General features: G+C 49.5%; 1 protein-coding gene across 4 annotated transcripts in view; it reads right to left on the bottom strand.

The window, feature by feature from the left end:
* The window catches only part of RBM39 (RNA binding motif protein 39), a 446,237-nt gene that overhangs the window by 335,298 nt on the left and 89,912 nt on the right, over positions 1-21,027 (bottom strand). For all 4 annotated transcript variants that reach the window (XM_069652240.1, XM_069652241.1, XM_069652242.1 and 1 more), the window contains 2 exons: positions 3,510-3,569; positions 3,359-3,412 (listed from right to left, as the gene is read on the bottom strand). In XM_069652240.1, the coding sequence (XP_069508341.1) occupies positions 3,359-3,412; positions 3,510-3,569 (114 nt within the window). The remainder of the gene's footprint in view (positions 1-3,358; positions 3,413-3,509; positions 3,570-21,027) is intronic.

Here is a 21,027-nt window from a genome sequence, read left to right as displayed (position 1 = left end):
TGACTCCTTGCCATCTTTCACTAAAGCCAGCAATCAGTCTCTTTCCTCGCCTTCCTGAATATGCTGAGCAACCATGCTAACAGACCCAAAGGGTGTAAGTAAACCCCAAAAGGGAACACGTAACATAAGCCAATTTCAAGGTAATAATAAAATAAAAATAATAATTTCGCATTTATATAGCGCTACGAACCCTCCGGTATCTGAGCGCTGCTTATTACCCACGGTGTGTGGTGCTGATTTATCGACCTCGGAAGGATGAAAGGCTGAGTTTGGCCCTGCCAGGATTCGAACCTGCATTGGCAAGCTCTGCACGGATGTCAAAGCGAGCGCTGTACTCGCTGTGCCACTTGACCGTCATACTGCCCTAAGAGAAAATCTTTGAGACCAGGCATCAACCCTCTTTTAGTCTATCCGGGCGAATAGAAGGGTAAGCAGACTGCCTGGTCGATGCAGCTGTTTGAACTACTAAGCTTTCAGGTGTAGGGTGCGTAGTTAAATAGTCCGGATCAATGCTAGATGGCCTATATCTTCTGGCAAAGTTCCTGTTTACAGCAGGTCCAGATTCTGGCGTTTCCCAGTTATACAGGACCTTCCTTTGAAGGGCTGCATGAAATGGTACAACTGGGTCCTTTTGAGGGCCCTGACTCGGGATATCGGTCACGTCGTCTTGTTCATCGGTAGGGGAATTCCTGCTCCAGCCCATGAACTCAATGACTATTCATGATATTCCTGTATGCCGAATCTGCATGCTCAGCGGGATCAGGTCTGCCAAATTCTAGCTCTGGCGAAGTGTCTATGCCACTAGCTGATTGTAGACCATCATACAGATCAGTTATTTTAGATTCCTGATCAATAAGCTCTTCAGCAGCATTTTGCGTTCCATAACGCAACCCACAGGTAGGAGTATCCTCATTAGAGTCTTGCTCCTCCTCATAAATTGAGGCCATAGACTTGAAAAGGTCTCTTTGGCATGGGTTTATAAGCCTTTTCCGGATTAGGCAGAGTTTTCGGAAACGTTGAAGTGACCTTTGAACACGTTGACACTGGCTTTGACAATGGTGTTGAAGGTTGACACCAAAACCGTCCTGCCCGGCGTTGCCTTTGATTTATGCACCGATAGGCTGGACTCTGCCAATTTGCTCTTTTTTTGGAGGCACAGGAGAAGGACCATTTTCTTTAGACAACACCCTTGACGATTTCTCTGGACTTCGAGCGACTCGCCGATTTTACACTCTATTTTGCCTTGGTAGTCTTCGACCTCCCTCTGTCATCCGAAAAATCGACAGGTGCATGGTCTTTGCGCGACTCATTCGAGGGGGTTGAGGCCGCATTCTCGAAGATACGCAACAGAGCTTTTGAAAGCCTCCCATTTCCTAGGGGAATAATTTTTTTGTTGGACATCTGGTAACCTGTCTAGAGGAATCAGAGGAAGAGGGAGACCTATGGCGTCTCTTTGCCTTCTTTGACGAACACCAAGATTGTCTCGACCGACTCCTCAACCGAGACTTCGACTTTTAGTGCCAGGACGAGTCTCTACTCCACTGACTTTCTATCCCTCTTCGGAGAGACCTTCGAAGCCTCCCTCCCTGCGGCAAATTTACCTTGGCACTCCCTGAGAGCTTTTCCCATCATGGCCTGACAGGACCCGCAGTCGCCGGTCCAGTATTCGGAACCCAGGCAACACAGGCAGACGCGGTGGGGACATCTTCGTCACACAGTCATAGCATTTTTAAACCCAGACTTTGGGGGGGGGGGGGGGAAATCGAAGGATTTGAAGATGACATTTTGACAAAACTGAAGTGCGCCATTCAACACTCGAAGCAAAAGTTTTCGGGAAAAAAGGACCGACGCCAACGGGAGCGGTTTGAGCCATTTATGCTGCTGACATCGACGCTCTACGGTGACCATCGAGCGACAGACGCCACATTGAGCACAACGCCCTCTGGTAGAATTTTTTTTTTTACGAAGCAGCAAAGCTGACAATACATATAACAAAGATAAGGACTACGCAAGAGGACACAATCCATTCGAAATGAGAATTCTCGTAACAGTATTCACTTGTTCCCTTCCCACCTTGAAGCACTCCACCTGTGCATAAGCACTGTATTAATAAACAATTACAATATGGCAGAAAAATGATAAGTGTGGCAAGGGCGGTGACTGAAGCAATGACTTCACGCCATACTACCCTACCACTCATCTGCCAAAAGCTAAACTGTTGTAAACTCTTCCACCTGTGGTCTAATTTGCATTTAGAAAGTCCACCTCATAGTATATCTATGGTGCACAGTTGCTCTGGTGCCATCGTTCAAAATACATATCATTCCTCCAGCAAATACCATCTCCAAGTCCCTTCAAACTCCGTCCTGGCCCCTTGACCCAACCCACGCTCCTCCGTTTCCTGTCACAGTTTTTCTTAAAAGCTTTAGTGGGAGGATGTTTGTCACTGCTGCCAGGGCTAGATGAGGTCTTGCTCTCTCCGCCCTGACTTTTTAAGCCCCCCGAGGTGCCAGCCGTCTCTGGCCGGACTCCCGAGGACACCCTGATTGCGTCCTCAGAGGAGGAGAGTCCACGCAGGGGTTGGCCGGAGGGGCGGCCTGCTATGTGAGCTGCGCCTCTGGCGCCCCCTGCGTGGGCTGGCGCACCTGCTTAGTGGGGCTAACCCCTACTCTTTGGCCCCTTACATCATATAAGTAACATGCATAACATTTCCTACCCTGCTTACCCTAATGATTGAGACTTTCTGAAATGACTACTCCAGAAATCCCTCTCCACAAAGTTAACATTGAGTGTGCCCTAATAGCATCACTGTGTTAGAGTTGAACTTAGAAAGTATGCCTAATAACGTAACGGTAGAAGGTATTCCAACATCATTGAGTGTGCCTGGTCGCATACACTTCTGATTACCACAATATCGCACTACCACGCTTACTCTCTCCTATACACCACCATTCAACTAGAACACAGCAGTACTATGACACATTCAGTAAAGCTGTTCTCATACTAACATGACTCATCAAATTAACCATCATCCTAATAAAACACTGCTAGCTAGCACATACCGGCTAGCTTAGGCGTCTCCTCAGGCCTAACGCAGCCAGAACTCAGTCTGGATGTCCACTCCCCAGACTGAACACATTCAACTGATCATCTCAGATTCACACTTAACGCTAAGAAGAAGCTATCATGCAACAACCACACCAGTTGCACACATACCTGGTTTTTTCTCTCTCTCTCGACTTGAACTGCGGTTCCCAAGGGCGTTCAACCTACCAGCGCCTTGGATCATACCAAGGGTACATGAGGCGATATACAAATGCAAAATAACATTCCATAATAAAAATAAACCCAATCTTACCTTACAGGACTCTTGTCTTTTTTGAAAGGACTTTTGCTTCTAGACCGTCGCCGGCTTAAAAAAAATAAAATTAAAGAGGACCTTAAGTGCTGGGGATTTTAACATAACAAAAAATACTTAAAAATAAGCACAACAAAGTAGAAATTAAAACCTTAATTTGATGTGTGGCAATCCAATCTTCCCCCTCAGCCCACTAAATTTAGGTCCGGTGCTGCAACAAAAACAAAAGTACAGTTTAATATATTTTACGTTTCGGTGCTTCATCGTGCTGGCTTTCTTGACTTGCACATAACGTCAAAGCTTTACGTCAGCTCGAACCACAAAAAGCACCTAGAACTTAATGGCAGGCTAAGATGGCAGGCTTGATTTCAAAACATTTTTTATTAGTTACACGTTATTTTGTCATATTAACTTTGCATATGCCCTTAATCAAAAATTGACAAAATAAGATTTCAATTGAAAATAGTTGACAGTGTACAATTGTTAAGAATAGATTTTCCTTCTTGAGTGAAATTCTCTCCACCCAGAAATCCCCCAGCATTTTTTGTTGGACTTGAAAGCGAACCCCAATTTACAGGGGCACCTCTTAATTACAGGGGAACCATAATCACGCTTAAAACAGTAAATGCACCCCTCTAGGGAATTATCTTGCAAGAGATAACAGAACTTTAATCTTTACAGATCATGAGGATTGGGGGAAAAATGGCAGCATTCTGTCCTCTGTGGCTGGCTCCCAAGTCCTGAAGACTTGTGCTGGGCCTGGGGCTTAAATACTCTTCACTTGGTCACTGGATACCAGCAGAGCTCCTTCAAAACTGTTCAAGGGATGCTGCAGTCTCTCCAGTGTTGCATGGACAGGTTCCGTTTGGGAAAAGCTACATAACATTATGCTGTATATGCAGGAATAATTTGTCGCTCATTCAGCATACACTGATGTTTCTTTATTTTCCCTTGGTTAATTCGGTTACCAAGGTAGAGGGATAGATTTTTATCTTATCTGTAGTAGGTTTTGTGAGATCAGCACACCCCCACCATGTGAGAAGTGCTGAGGGAAAACATTGCATCCCTTTTCCACTTCTCCAACTTAATGGTTCCTGTGACGATTCTCTTTTCAAGCTGGTAGCATTGTGCCTTTTACAAAACTTTTTTTTAAACTTATCACAGGCTGTCATTGGGGCCGCGATGGTGAACCCTTGTGTAACCCCCCATTGACACAAAATGTTGGCTGGACTGAAGTCCTGAACAAGATGGCTTGTCCCTTCTTAGGTCTTCTACCTACCTTGGGAAGTACCTTTGATAGGCTTCCTTGGAAAAGGTGCAAAGGATCTTGGAGTGACTGGCAGGACAGGAAGTGGGGGGACCAACCCTCCCCTTCCTCCCCTTCCCTCACCCCCCAGTCGTTTGTTCTGCAGAGTGCCTGAAAGAAGCAATTCTGACTGGGTGGCTGGCTGTCCCCCATTGGATTGTGTTAAGCAAGATTGTATGCAGTACCCTGTGGAAGACTGCACCAGCCATGTCCTCTTGGCAATAGTTAAGCCAACCTTTGGTATAAGCATGTACTACACAAGTTGTTAAAGTGACTGAGCACCCAGGCTCATCTCAAGAGGTGTCAATATGAGCTGTAGGATTGCAACATAAGATTCACAGTGACAAGTATCCAAGTAACACTTATACTCAAGGTTTGAGTAAATTACATGCATTACTTACAGTATCTGCTTAGATTCACATGCTGTATATATAGTCCGACATCTAGTGGTAACTACAGAGTATTGCATCTTGCCTTAGGAAGATCGAAAGGGGACGTCGACATGGGCGTGACTAACACTATCCCTAACGTGACATGTACTGTACCCAAAATCCCTCACGCGTCAAGGTCCCTCTGATTGTATTTATTCTGCTGTGAGGGAGCCTTATGATTATTGTGAGGGAGTATAGAAAAGAGAGAATAGTAGTAAAATGTCTAGCAGGGAGGAAGGGTGGGTGCATGTGAATCTAAGCAGATAAATTACTTACCGTAATAGCATTTCTGATGATTTTATGTCTTTTGATGCTCGTTAATCTGCTTAAAAACAAATGCTGTGCATAGACTAGCGAGCAGTACCTGGAGTTGGAGGTGGGATGTTAGAAGGAACAGTAGTGAAAAGATCTCAGTACTGCTTGTCCCACCTGAGAATCAGACCTAGAGTATGTATCTTGGCAACAGTGTTTTGTAAAGGTGTGTACAGAACTCCAGGTTGACGCTTTGCAAATGGACTTGAGAAACATTTGCAATGAATGCTATGGAAGCTCCAGTGCCCCAAGTAGTGTGCTCTAGGCTTGAAGGGCAGATCTCTTTCGGCAAGAGGGTAGCCGTGTGTGATATGGAACAAGTTACTTACCTGTAACTGTTCTCCAGCAAGCGTCTGGCATGGATTCACATGCTCATGAATATTCCCGTCAGGCTGGGAATCCTCGGTAAAGAAAAAAATCAGTTTCCCTTCTGAACTGTCTTTCTTCTAACAACCAATCACTGGTCTCTGGGTCATACTGCCCCCAGCCAATGACTGCCCCCTACCCAAGCCCCTCCTATGGCAGCCATATTCAGATTTGGTAGCACGTAATGTGGCAGTAGGACCAAAGAGATGTGCTGCAGAGTGGTAGGCGGGAGGGTTTGCATGTGAATCCATGCCAGACCCATGCTGGAGAACAACAGTTACAGGTAAGTAACTTGTTCCTTCTCCAGCATGGCGTCTGGCAAGGATTCACATTCGCATGAATAGAATACATAGCAGTACACACATGCACAACCACGGGAGGTGGCAAGGCTCAACATTAAGCATCCCTTTCCTCCTCACCAGGCTCACCTTCAAGCGAAAAGGTTGCGCAGCACTGCTTAGCCGACCCTGGACTCCTCCCTAGAATCCCTGTCGACGCAGTAGAAGGAACAAGTTACTTACCTGTAACTTGTTCTCCAGCATGGGTCTGGCATGGATTCACATGCTCATGAATATTCAGTCAGGCCGGGAATCCTCGGTAAAGAAAAAAAAAAAAATCAGTATCAGTTTCCCTTCTGATCTGTCTTTCTCAGTAGTAACCAATCACTGGTCTCTGGGGTATACTGCCCCCAGCCAATGACTACCCTCTCCCTAAGCCCCGCCTCTGGCAGCCATCCGCAGATTTGGTAGCACGTTAAGTGGCGGTATGACCAAGTGAAAGCCGCAGAGGGGAAGGAGGGAGGGTTCGCATGTGAATCCATGCCAGACCCATGCTGGAGAACAACAGTTACAGGTAAGTAACTTGTTCCTTCTCCAGCATGGGGTCTGGCATGGATTCACACGCTCATGAATATAAAAATATGTAGCAGTACACACATGCACAACCACGGGAGGTGGCAAAGGCTCAACATTAAGCATTACATTTAAACTCAAACATTAAGCATTTCTTACCTCCTCACCAGGCTCACCTTAAGCGAACAGGTTGCGCAGCACTGCTTGGCCGACCCGTGAAAGGTCAGGTATGGAGGCTTGCAGGATAGCGCCTGGATCTCTCCCACGCGTCGTGCGGAGGTGATGGCCACCAGGAACGCTGTTTTCCACGACAGAAACTTCAACTGGGCTGAATGCAACGGCACGAATGGCGGACCCATGAGCCAGGTCAGCACCACGTTGAGCTCCCACGCCGGGCCTGGTGCCTTCACCCGCGGAAATGATCGAAACAGTCCTTTAATAAATTCCTTAACCAGGCGATGAGACCACAGGGATGACAGCCCTGTAGTCCTTGTGTATCGGGAAATCGCTGCCAGGTGTCTCTTGATTGAAGCGTGAGATAGTCCAGCTTTGGCTAGCGACAGTAGGTACGGCAACACTTGAGGGGCCGTAATCCGCAGAGGGTTACTCTTCTGTACCCCGCACCAGATAGAGAACCTCTTCCACTTATTCCGTAGCACTTGAGGACGCCCTGGCCTTCGCAAGAACCTCTCTGCAGTCGGTCGAGATATCGTACCCTCCAAACTCTAGTGCTGCAGGAGCCAGGCCTGCAAGTTCAGCGACTCTGGGTCGTGATGAAGAATGGCACCTCCTTCTCTGGAGAGAAGATCTGCGTCCGTCGACAGCTTGACTGGTGGGGACGCTGACAAGTCCAGAAGGCCTGGGAACCAGATCGGTCTCGGCCACGCCGGTGCGACGAGGATCATTCTGCACCGGGACTTCTTGAGCTGGTTGATGAGTCAGAGCAGCAACGGCAATGGAGGGAACGCATATAGGAACAGGCCGTCCCAGCGGAACGAGAAAGCATCGCCCATGCTCCTCGGCTGGGGAAACCTGCTGGCGAACCTCTGGCACTTGGAGTTTGTCGCCATCACGAACAGGTCGATCTGGGGTTTGCTCCATCGCTGAAAGAGTCGGTCCACTTGGTCCAGGCGTAGTTCCCAACCGTGGCACGAGCGCAGCTCTCTGCTGAGTGAGTGGGCGATGATGTTTTTTTTATCCCTGCCAGATGAAACAGCACCAGAAACATCCCTTGAGCAACGGCCCAATGCCACAGATCCTGGGCTTCATTGGATAGGGCTGGGGACCTGGTTCCGCCCTGCTTCCGGATGTAAAACATTGGTGGTGTTGTCAGTGAAGATCCTCACTAACTTGCCCTTGCGGGACGGGAGAAAGGACCAGAGGGCCCAGAACACTGCCCGGAGCTCTAGGATGTTGATGTGGAGCAGCTTCTCCTCTGGGAGCCAAAGGCTTGTAGAAGATCATTTAAAACCAAAAACCTTGTACCGTTGCCCCACATGTACTTGTCCCTCCTCACGATATCCCAGTCAATTATCCCCAAACCCTCTCGATAACCCAAAACGTTTTGATGAGACTTCCATCACTTCTTCACCTAATAAAAATCATGTTGAAACCCCTAATTATCATGTTTTTGTTTCTGCCTCACCTTCTGTCATAAATTATTAATATATGTTAAATAAAGTTTAATTTTTATATTGTGTTGTAAATAGTTTCTTTTTTTTTTTTAAAAACAATGTAGGTGTCCGCGGACAGTGCCAGTGTTCTGAAATGTTCGTAAATAAACAAAAATCGAGGTGTCCTGAAGAACACTATACCCGTTTGTACTTTTCGCTAGCAAGATCAAACTATTCTAAGAACACACGCGTTGTCCTGAAATGTTCGTAAAAAACGCGTGGAAATCTCTGGTGTGCACTCCCCACCCCTCCAGGGAGGCATCCGTCGCCACCGTCACCTGGAGGGCGGGGGTTTGAAAATGTGACGCGCCACTGTTTCGAGCTTGGCTCCCAGAAACAGTGCGACTTGCGAGGGGACCTGGTGGGATTTGGGGAAGATGGAGAACCCCAGGTCCGCGAGTAGCTCGACGGTCTTCGCTGTGTGTTCCACAGTGAGCTCCCTTGTCCTTGCGCGGATGAGCCAATCGTCCAGGTAGGGGTAGACGTGATCCCCTGTAGGCGCAGCCGTGCCGCCACTGGAGCGAGGCACTTGGTGAAAACCCTGGGTGCCGATTTCAGTCCGAACGGGTAGTGCCGCCCTTGGACCACGAACCTGAGGAACTTTGTGTCCTTTTAAAATGGGGATGTGAAAGTATGCATCCTCCAAATCCAACGACGACAGGTAATCGCCCTCCTCCAGCTGTCCCAGCACGTGCGGAGGGTGACCATCCGGAACTTCTGTGCCTTGATGTACTTGTTCAGTCGTCGCAGGTCCAGGATGGGTCGCCATCCTCCTGTCTTCTTTCTCACGAGGAAGTACCTTGAATATACTCCGGAGCCCCAGAGCCTCTTCGGGACGAGCTCGATGGCACCTTTTTTGAGCATCGCCCTTATCTCCAATAGCTATTGAGGGACGTGATTTTCCTTCCTGACCACCGGTGGAATGCAGGGGACACTTTTTTAGGAATTTGAGGGCGTGCCCCTGGGCCAGGGCGTCCAGCACCCAACGGTTGGTGGAGATGGACTCCCACGTGCTGACGAACTTCGCCAGCCGGCCTCCCACCGGGGTGCTTCGGTGGGGGCCCGACACCACGGTCGGTTCAACCTTGCTTGGAGGATGCCTTGCCGCCTCGGCCTCCCTGGAGATGACGGCGGGGTCCACCCGACTTGCCTCGTCCTCTATAGGCTTCCTGCAATGAGGAGCGGGCTGCTTGACGGTACGTAGAGGAGCCACCGCCGAATCCCTTGGAGGCACCCTGCTTGCCTCCGGTGCTCCAAAAGGACGGCCTTCGTTGCCGGAGGGCTTTAGCAGTCTCCGTGTCCGCCTTGATGGCTTGGAGGGACTCATCCACTGTTTTCACAAACAGATTGTTCCCGTCGAACGGCGTGTCCAAAACCTTGGCTTGTATGTCCTGGCGGAAATCAGTCGCCTTGAGCCACCCTCGTCGTCTAAGCAAACGCTGTTGCCTAGCTGGCGGAAACCAGTGTCGGCAATGTCCGTTGCCACTGTTATGGCGTGGTCCGACATCACCTTGCCTTCTTGCAAGATCTCCAGGGCCTCGGCCTTCTTGTCGTCCGGTAGGGAGTCCAACCGGGGGGGGGGGGGGGGCGATCCTGTACCTTAACTCCCTGTCGTAGCGGGCCACGATCGCGAGGGCGTTGGCCACCTTAATCATTTTTGCCGCCGACAAGTTAACTCGTCCTCCCATTGCGTCCAGCTTCTTTCCATCGCCGTCCGGCGGGGAAGTTGACGTTGAGGCCGATGCCCCCCCCCCCCCCGCCGCCTTCTTGGCCGCCGCTGAGATAACCGAGTCAGGGGTCGGTTGTGCCCTAAGGCACAAAGGGGCCACGTCGGGGACCCGGTACTTCTCGTACCAATCACTCTTGGCAGGTGTCGTAGACGGGTTCTTGAGAAGGGCGAGACCCTCGTCCCAGATGTCATCCAGCAGAGGCACAGCGAGGACCGTTTTCCTCTTGGCCTCGCACCGTTGGTAAAGGAAACCTTCCTTCTCTTCGGGGCAGAGCTGGAAAAGCTTGGATTCCCTGGTGATCATTGCATGGAAAGATCCGATCTTGTCGGGCGGGGAGGCGCGGGCTGGGGCGATGGAAGCTCCGTCCCGTCGGCACCGCTGTCGTCGTCAGTACTCGTCGTGGCCATGTCCGTTCCTGTGTCATCCCCAGGGACTGGGGCAAAGGTTGAGTAGGCTGCGAGGGCTGAAAAGGCGGGGCTGGATGGATCCGTCTTCTCTTGTTTGGGGGGGGGGGCTTCCCGCCGGGCCTGGCTCTGGCTCCTCAGTCGAGCCGGGTTCTGGTTCCGGTTCCTCCGTCTGTGGTAAGGGCAATCTCGTCCTCATCTCCGAACAAAGGATTGTATTGCCAACAAAATGGCCACCGAGTTGTCCTGCGGCTCCGGAAGCGATGGGCGACTAAGACCCTCGCCGGTGCCGCCATCGTTCTAGTCGTCCCCTTCGTCGGGATCCCTCCCGTGGGAACAGGCCTCTTCCGACGCCCTCGTCGAGGCCCTCTAAGACTTCTACCAGCTCCTCCTCGGATGCTGTGTCCCACAATGGCCACCGCCCCCACCCCCCCTCTTTTTCCGCCGGGGTCTTCACAGGGGTCTTTTTGATGGGTCTGAAAGAGGCTTCCCTCTGCGGATGCAGGGAGACTCTGGGCCCCAAGGTCGCCTCCACTGGTGTAGCCTCCACAGGCTGCGCCAGGGCCGCTGCGACTTCCTCGATAGAGGCCTTGGCCGGGTGAATCAAGGCTTTTACCACCTTCTGTGGGCCTGTGGCCTTCACCTTGGGATCCTTCGAGCTCGACCAGGGCCTCTACAGAAGCTTTGCCGGGTTCTCGGCCTTCCTCTTCCCTGAGCCCGGCGAAGCTTCTGTAGAGGCCCCGGTCGAGCTCGAAGGAGCGTTGGCTCGTGGTTGATGGCGCTGGAGGATGCGCCCTGCCTGGCAGCCGAGGAGCCCGACCGTTCGGCACTCCCGGTGCCCGCGGACTCGGTGCTTTTCCTTCTGTTGAGCCCCCGTCACCAGGGTGCCCTCACAGGACTTAGAAGACCGCACGGACTACTACTTCTCACCTGACGGGCTCTTTCCTTCCAGCCAGTTGGAGAGACGAAGGTGTCGGTCCTTGATGGTCCGTTCCGACATGTTCCTGCAAAACGCACAGTCCTTATCCACATGCGTTTTGTCCTCATGAAGGCAGTAGACATTTCGAGTGCTCGTCCTCGAACATATTCTGCAGCTGGCATCCAGGGTAAACCCTGAACAGCTTTCCAGGCGTCGAGCTTCCCTTCCCCTGGGCCATGTTCGGGTAGGCTGCAGAAACTCCTGGACTCCTCCAAGAAGCGTAACTCGACAAAATCGTCACCCTTGAGGGGCATAGAAAAATCTGACAAGGATCCCCGTTAATCAGATGTATAGACGGTGGAGCTTGAGGCTCTATTTGACCGAAAAATGAGAAATTCTCTTTGAAAAAAGCACAAAAACGCAGCAAAAGCTCGAAAGCTAAACACGAGGACTCCCAACACTTGAGCGGGCAGTAACAATCTGAGGATGGCTGCCAGAGGCGGGGCTTAGGGAGAGGGCAGTCATTGGCTGGGGGCAGTATGACCCAGAGACCAGTGATTGGTTACTACTGAGAAAGGCAGATCAGAAACGAAACGGATACTGATTTTTTCTTTACCGAGGATTCCCGGCCTGACGACGGGGAATATTCATGAGCATGTGAATCCATGCCAGACCCCATGCTGGAGAACTTCGTGAAGTTGTGAGTCAACCTCCACGTAGCAGCCCTGCAGATGTCCAGCAGGGGCACACCACAGAGGAACACTGTAGTTGCAGCAATCGCTCTGGTCGAATGGGCCCTCGGACGGCCAGGCAACGGTCGGTTTGCGAACCGATGACAATGGAGAGGGTCTTGATCCTTGGAGCAACTGGGAGTCAGTGGAGAGATTTCAGGGCTTGAGCGATACAATCCCTGGGCTTGAGACCAAAGACAAGTCTTGCAGAGAGCAGAGGAAGGCAGGTTGAGAAAAAGGTTGTTGCAGTAGTCTAGCCTATAGAGAACCAGGACTCTGGAGAAGAACAAGTTACTTACCAACTGTAAAGTTCTTTCGACTGGATGTTCCTCACACGTATTCCTCATCTTGTGATAGATTCCCATAGCAGTGATCAATTTGGAGGTGGGAGTGCTAGTTCTGGTCTTAGTGGACGGAATGAAGAACTTCCCTGGCAAACAAACCCTCATTGGAGGAGGAGGCATCTAAGCAGTAATGCTTGATAAATGTATGCATTGATGCCCATTTTGCAGCCGAGCAAATGTCTTTTGCAGGGACTCCCCTCTTCAAAACGCAGAAGTAGCGATTCCCCTAGTGGAGTGAGCATGTTGCCCATACAGTGGGTATTTTCCTGCTAATCTGTAGCATTCTAATACAGCCAGAATGATCCAGCGGGATATAGTTTGCTTTGTCACCGTTACGACCTGTGTAACCCACAAAGAGTGGGTCATCTTGACGCAATTTTGCTATTCTTGAAATGTAAAAACTGAGGGCCCTCTTGGGGTCCAGTCTATGCAATCTCTCCTCTTCTTTACCCAGATGACGAGGAGGATAGAATGTTGGTAAAATAATTTTTTGTGACAAATGGAAGTCGGAAACTACTTTCGGTAAGAAAGATGGTTTAACCTTAAGAACTACCTTGTCCTTGTAAAAGATGGTATATGGAGGTTTACGTGAGAGAGCCTGTAGTTCACTAACCCTGCGGGCTGATGTTAATGCCACACGAAGAACAGTCTTTAGTGTTAAAAGCCTCAATGGACAGGAGTGCAGAGGCTCAAATGGTATACAAGTTAGGAATTTAAGAACTAAGTTTAAATCCCAAGTTGGAACATGAAACGGCATTGGTGGATATCCATTGGTAAGTCCTTTCAGGAACTGTATGATTAATGGTATTTTAAAGTAAGAAACCTCTTCAGGGGAGCCCTTAAAAATGGACAGCGCAGCAAGATATCCTTTTTTGAAAACATTGAAAAGGGTCCACATCCCTATCTTTGCACCAGTTACTGAACTTGTTCCACGACACCGGTACAAGGATGTTGTTGCTGGCCTTCTGGCCGAAAGCAAAATCTCCATTACATCACCCGGAAGATCCGAATCCTTGTATCTCAACCTCTCAGAAACCATGCATGTAGATCGAGTGTCTTGACCTCTGGATGGAGAACCCGACCTTCCTCTTGCGAGAGAAGATACTCTCTTTGCGGAAGACATACTGGAGGGCAGATGGACATGTCCAGAAGGTCCGGGTACCGCGTCCTCCTGGCCCAGTCCGGGGCAATTAGGATCATGGCTTTCCTGAACTTTCTCAACCTCCCGATTACTTGAGGAATCATGGGGACTGGAGGAAACGCGTACAGTAGGGGGAAATCCCTGTCCACCATGAACACATCTCCTAGAGCTCCTGTCGGGGGAAATTCCCTTGTGCAATACTGAACGCACTTCCGGTTTACGGTGGTCGCAAACAGATCCACTTGATGGGTTCCCCAAAGGGCGAAGATCTCCATAGGGACTTCCGGAGCTAACTCCCACTCGTGGGAGACCGTGCTCTCCCTGCTCAGTGTGTCTGCTGCTATGTTCTGCTCTCTGGCTAGGTGAACTGCCGATGGATTCCTTCTTGTAATGCCCAGCCACTGTGTTGTCCGTCATTATCAGGACATTCTTTCCCTGTACAGAGGGCAGGAAGGCCTTCAGCGCTAGTCTGATTGCCCTCAGCTCCAATAGGTTGATGTGTAGTTTGGACTCCGATGAGACCAACGTCCGCCGATTGTCAGATCGCTGGTGTGAGCTCCCCACCGCGCTCAGGACTTGCAGAAGATCCGACATACTCCCCGAGAATTGGGACCACTGAGGGCCCACTGGAGGGATCCCATTCTCAATCTGGCCTCTGGCACCTGAAAAATGCAGGATGCCATGACGCCGAGCAACCTCAAAAATCGAAGGCCAGCAGATGCCGGGCTTTCTGGAATTTTCTTACCATCTCCTGGATCTGGAGAGCTCTTACCTCGGTGGCGAGGCTTTGCCCGAGGAAGTTCAAAGAATGCTCCGATAAACTGGAGTTCTTGGGATGGTATCATGTTGGACTTCTTAAAATTGAGGGACAAGCCCAAGTTGTGGATGAAGTGGCAGGTGATCGACAGATGTTCGAGCTTGTTCTCGAGAACGTGCTCTGATCAACCAGTCGTCCAGGTAGGGGTAGACTTGAATCCCTCCTCTGAGACTCGCTGCCACTACCGCAATCAGCGTGGAGAAAACCCTCGGAGAGGAGGTCAGCCCGAAAGGCAGAACTCGAAACTGATAGTGAGAACCGCCAACTGCGAACCTCAGGTATTTTCTGTGCTTGGGATTGATTGGCACATGAAAATAAGCATCCTGAAAGTCCAATGATACCAACCAGTCTTGGAGTTGATTTGAGAAAGGGTTACCATCTTGAACTTGTCCTTCCTGAGGAACTTGTTCAAGTTGCTTAAGTCCAAGGTGGGTCTCGATCCTCCATCCTTCTTTGGGATGAGAAAATAAGGAGAGTACCAACGTTTGTTCCTCTCCGCTACAGGTACATGTTCTATTGCACCTTTCTCTAGCAGGGTTAAAATTGCCTGCAAAAAGAGCGGGTCTGGAATTTTTGTAGACCTGGCTCCGGGTGGATGATCGCGAGGCCTTTTTAGGAAGGGAAGGCAGTAACCTTAAGCTACTGTTCCCAGTCCCCAAGCATCTGAAGTAATGCCCTGCCATTCTTTCAGATGCTGAGAGATTCTGCCTCCCACTGGTGTTTTGTATGCTAAGACCTCAGTGATTTGGAGACGGCTGCAGGAGCGGCTGAGGGCATAGATGCCGTTCCTGAAGATGGTTTTGTAGTCTTTCCTCGTCCACCATGCGTGACATTTCTTTTGCCCCTTTGAAAAGCCTGTCCTCTTCCTCTACCAACAGAAGAGTAGTATCGAAAAGGACGACCCCTCCAGGAATATGAGCCTGTATAGGGTTTCTGAGGCTGTCGCATGGAGGCACTAAAGGATTTAGCTGCCACTTTTGAGGTCTGTAGCTTTTCTAGGCTCTCATCAGCCTTACTACCAAACAGCCTCGAGCCATCAAAGGGCATGTTGAGTCACGCAAATCTGTGTAGCACTGTGCTCGATACGATGGATCTGCAAATACTATCAGCAGTATCCAGTCCAGACTGGAGACATTCCCCCATTGCCGCCGCACCGCCTGACTATATTCAGGAAGCCTTCCCTTTCCTCGCCTTCCGGAATATGTTCAGCCGCTGCCGAAATGCATTCTCACAGGGGATGTTTGAACCTGGCCAGGGTACAGGTGACATTGGTTGATTTCAAGGCCATGCTACCTGAAGTAAAAACCTTTACGAGCCCAAGCATCAACTTTCTTATCCTCCCTATCCGGAGGTATGGTTGGGTATGCGGTTTGTCTCGAAGTAGTAGTAGCCTGAATAACCAGATTTTCTGGAGTAGGGTGTCTATTCAGGTACTCTGTATCAGAAGTAGAAGTTCTATACTTCTTTGGAAGATTGCGGTCTACTGCAGCAATGTTATGTTTTTCCCAGTTCTTTTCCCCTGTCCTCTGAAGCGCCCTATGGAAAGGGAGAACTGGATCTTTCTGGGGGTCCGCGAACTATTATGTCCGTCATATCATCCTGTTCAAAAATAGGTGAGGCTCTTCCTCAACCTATATATTCTATCACCCTGTTCAAACTCCTGTACCCAGAGTGACGTGTCAATGCCACTAGCAGAATGTAGTCTCGCACAGGTCTCATTTTAGATTCAAGGTTTACAAGTTCCTCTGGAACCTGTCTAGTACCATATTTTACTCCAAAAATTGAAGCCATGGACCTAAAAAAAAAAAAATCTGACTTCGGTAAGGGTGTAAACCTTCTCTCTTCCTACTGATTTTTGTTGAATACATGTTTTCTTCAAAGGAACCTTCGACACACTCGGAAGTCTTCGATAAAGGCATCGAAGATAGTTTAGGCTTCGATGTTGAAGCCGTCTGCGCCGAAGTTGCGCTTGATTTCGACAACTTCTGTTTTTTTATGAGGGATCGGGGAAACGATTATCGATCTCTGGACGACTTGAGTTTTACGGGCTTCACCCGTACTACTGGGTTTTACCACAGTAGTTCCCAACTTTCCTGCGTCGTCCAATGGAGTGACTGGGGTCTGACTCTTCTGTGGTTTCTTTGAGGGGGTCGAGGCTGCATTCTCAAAGACCTGCATCATTTTGTTCCTAAAATCTTCCCATTTTGTTGGGGAAACCAATTTTGTAGGACATCGAACCAATTGAGTCGATGTATCGGATGACGAGGGAGATCTACGTCTCCTTTTTAGTTTTTTTGAAGATGACGAAGATAGTCTTCATCTACTATGAGATTGGGGTCTCAGTGTTTGACGTTCCGATTCCTTTGAATTGGACCATTTTTTTTATGCCTTTTCGACGAGGCCTATGAAGTGGCCTTTGACGCCTCCCGCCCCACCGCTAACTTACTTTTCCTCACAGAGGGCCTTCTCAGTCACCGACTGACAGGAGCCACAGCCGCTGGTTCGATGACCTGAACCCAGACACCAAAGACAGATAGTGAGGATCGGTTATAGACATCTTCGACCCACAGTCAATACACTTCTTAAACCCAGTCTTGAGCGTAGAAGCGGTTGATGAAGACATTTTCTGACAGAAAATCTCGAAGCGCGCTGTTCGAGAGCAAAGCAATCGGAAAAACAGAAGTGAAGCCAATGGGCGCAGCTCGAGCTATTTATACCAGCAGTGACGTTCACACGGAACTGAGCCCATCGAGGGACAATCGACGCCACGACCTAGAGCACAGCGCGCCCTCTGCCGAAAATGTTTTGCCAAAGCAGCGAAGCTGGCGATAATGAATATTACAAAATGAGGAATACGTGGGAGGACACAATCCATTCGAAGGTAAGGTTCTGGGGGAAAGTGAGAAAAGGAAGAATACCTCAGAGGAGGTGCAGCTGGTACAGCCATTCTTTTACTGTCTCAGTTGAATGGTTTTTACTAACCCCTTAGTTGGACTGCAGAAAAAAAAACTGTCCCAACAATGTATTTAAATATCTCCTACAAAAAAACGTTTTAAGACATACAATAATCAAATGCTTTTCCAGTAATTAATGCATCTGCTTAGATTCACATGCTGTGCATATAGTCCAACATCCAGTGGTAACAGCAGAGTATTCCATCTCGTCTTCCGAGAATTGAAAGGGGGCGTCGACATGGGCTTCTGTAACACCACCCCCAACGTGATGTGTAATATACCCAAAATCCATCATGCGTCGAGGTCCCTCTGATATTTTTGCTGCCGTGAGTGAGCCTTAGGACTATCGTGAGTGAGCACAGAAAAGAGAAGAGCACTAGACATCTATGTTCCTTCCATCCAAGCGGGGGAGGAAGGGTGGGCGCATATGAATCTAAGATACAATCAGAAATGCTTTTACGATAAGTAATGCATGTCTTCTGATGCTTGTTAATCTGCTTAGAATCACATGCTGTGCATAGGCTAGCGAGCAGTACCCGGAGTTGGAGGTGGGTTGCGAGAAGGAACATTAGTTAAAAGATGTCTTAGTATACTGCTTGTCCCACCCGAGAATCAACCCTAGAGTGAGTGTCTAGGCAATAGTGTTTTGTAAAGGTGTGCACAGAACTCCAGGTTGCCGCTTTGCAATGGACTCTAGGGGACCATTTGAAATGAATGCTATGGAAGCCCCTGTGCCTCGAGTAGTGTGCTCTAGGCTTGAAGGGCAGTTCTCTTAGCAAGAGAGTAGCAGAGTGCGATGCATTTGACAATCCACCTTGAGATCGTAGATTTGGAGACAAGGTCACCCTCTCGACCCGCTGCCACTGAAATGAAAAACTGGTTTGTCTTTCTTAGTGGTCGAGTTCTTTCCAGGTAAAACATGACTGCCCCGCGTACATCTAGTGTGTGCAGGCTTCTTTCTGTCACGCTGGAAGGGTTCTGGAAGGTTAGTAGTTATATGGACTGGTTCACATGGAACGTTGAAATGAATTTAGGCGCAAACCTGGGGAAGTACAATCTGGGTAGGAGAGCAGTCAATGGGATTGATGCTCTTGGAAGTGTACCAGATGACAAAGTGCTTCCACTTACTGGAGTAGCAATATCGGGTGTTCGGTTTTCTAGCTTCTCCAAGTATGTCCATGCAGCTCTGAGGGAGTGGAGGTGCCCAAACTCTATGACCTTAGGAGCCAGGCTGCTAAGTTCAGAGTTTGCGGGAACGGGTGAAGTATTTCTCCCCCCTGTCCTGAGATAACATGTTGTATGGACAAGGTAGTTTCACTGGGGGTGAGAGAGAGACATCTTCATCAGGTGAGCGCACCAGGGTTTGGCGAGCCCACATTGGGGCCACCATTATCAGTGACTGGTTCCTGGTGCATCTTGTGCACAATCTTGTTGAGTAGGGGAGTCGGGGGGAGGGGGTGTTCGTAACCAAATTTCCCTGACCATGTTATTCACAGACCGTTCCCCTTGGAATGGTTCTGAGAGTACCTGGAGGCGTAACTTGGCATTGAGCGTTCTACAGAGTTGCAAACAGGTCGATTTCTGGGAAGCCCCATTCTGCGAAAACATTGGAGACGATGTCTTCATGTAATCGCCATTCGTACTCCATGGGTAAGGGGAAAATCTCTGCTGAGCACATCTGCCAGAAGATGGAGTTCCCCTGGAACATGTGACAGCAGGAACATGTGTTTGAGAGCCCATATCCAAATGTTTTGGGACAGCTTGAATAGCCCTGGAGAGTGTGCCTCCTTGTTTGTTTAGGTAGTACATGGCTGTGGTGCTGTCTGTAAGGATCAGGACCGTCTTTCCCTGCAGCTGTGCCTGAAAGGCTTTCAGCGCTTTGAACACTGCTAACAGTTGCAACAGATTTATGTGGTCGGATACAACTCGTGGGGACCAAACGCTGTGCGCCGTCTGCTGAAGCATGTGAGCCCCTCCCCCCTCCCACCCCCCCACACAGAGAGGAGTCTATCGTGAGAGTGGCTTCTACTACGGGGGTGGTGAAGGATTTCCCTTCAAGAGGTTTTCCCTCGACCACCACTGCATAGAGGTAACGAGGACTGGCGAGACAACCACTAGAGCGTCCCATTGTCTGCTGGCCTGACACCACTGGCTGTTGAGCCACTCTTGCATTGGACGCATGCGCGACGAGTTAAGTAAATGCAGGACGCCATAATAACCAACTGTTGCATAGCCTTGCGTACTGTCACCTCCCGACTGGCTTCATATTGGAGGGATTTTAAACATGTTTTGGACCCTCTCGTTGGAGGGGAAGACAAGGCTGTCCTTGGTTCGAATTAAAGCCCCTAGGAAATGTTTGACTGGGGTCTAGGCTGGATTTCTTCTCGTTGATGGAGAATCCCAGGCTGAATAAGAGGTCTATCGTCTTTTGAGTGTAAAGATAAACTGGGATGATAGCCTGCACAGGTGTGCTGCTGCCACTGCCAGTACTTTTGCAAATACCCTTGGCGCTGAGGCAATGCCAAAGTGTAGTACTTTGAACTGATGGTGTTTGTTCGCGATCATGAATCGGAGGCATTTTCTGAGCGCTGGCAACGCTAAAATATGAAAGTATACATCTTTCACGTCCAATGTTGCCATGTAGTCCCTGTGTGAGCAGGGAAATTACTTCCTGCAGAGTGACCATACAAAACTTTTGAGGTTTGACAAATTTGTTCGCTGGGTGCCAAGTCTAGCACAGGGCGCATGGTGAGATCCTTTTTGGGTACAAGCAAGTACACTGAATAAATACCCTTGTTTACCTGTAGAAGAGGTACGACTTCTATGGTGCTTTTTTCCTGCAGGATCTTGACTTTGGGCAGCAGGATGCACAGGGGTTCCAGCGTCGGGTGTCTTGATCGTGGAGGTCTGAATTTGGGGGTCCGGCAGAATTCTATGCAGTACCCGTGGGCGACGGTCTTCAGTAATCACTGGTCTGTTATCCCTTCCCATTGCTTGAAGAAATGTTAGACGTACCCTGACCGGGGAGGCATGGGAGGGAACCCGGATCTGCTAGTCTTTTCTGATCTGAGGCCTCTAGGGGTGGAATTTCGGCCTCTTCCTTTTCCAGGTCACTGACCTCTTGGGGGATATGGGGTGGCATAGCTGGTTCCCTGAAGCTAGGACCAGTTATTTCCTGAGCCATATTGGTTGTGAAGGGAGCGAGATTGGCCACGAAAGGAACGGCCACGAAAGGAACATCGAGAACCACTCCCTCTTCTTTGGGAAGGCTCTGGGAAATTTGATCCAGGATAAGGGTGTTGTGTTCCTTTTTAGCTGTTTCAAGCGCCTCGTCAACGGCTTTCCCAAATAAGTTGGTCTCCTCCACCGGCTTATTTATCAATGAAGCTTGGGTTTCTGGTTTGAAACTTCGTAACCAGGCCTGCCTCTTCAAGAGGGTAACTTGTGCCAAGGTCCCGCCAGCTGTTTCTGCCGCATCCAAAGTAATTTTGAGAATACTGCGATTAACCCATTGCCTTCAGCTACAATAGAAAGCATGCGAGCCTGCAACGGTTCAGGGACTTCTTGAAGCCCTCTTGTAGCATGTTCCATTGTACGTCTGAATAGCTAGCCAACAATGTGGTGGTGTTAGCTATGCGAGTGGAGAATTCTGCAGCAGTTGACTCTTTCCCAATGTGTATAACCTTTTGC

Source organism: Ambystoma mexicanum, chromosome 3p (assembly GCF_040938575.1).
Source record: "Ambystoma mexicanum isolate Mex_15411 chromosome 3p, UKY_AmexF1_1, whole genome shotgun sequence".
Taxonomy (NCBI): Eukaryota; Metazoa; Chordata; class Amphibia; order Caudata; family Ambystomatidae; genus Ambystoma; species Ambystoma mexicanum.
This window is presented reverse-complemented; position numbering and strand designations above follow the sequence as displayed.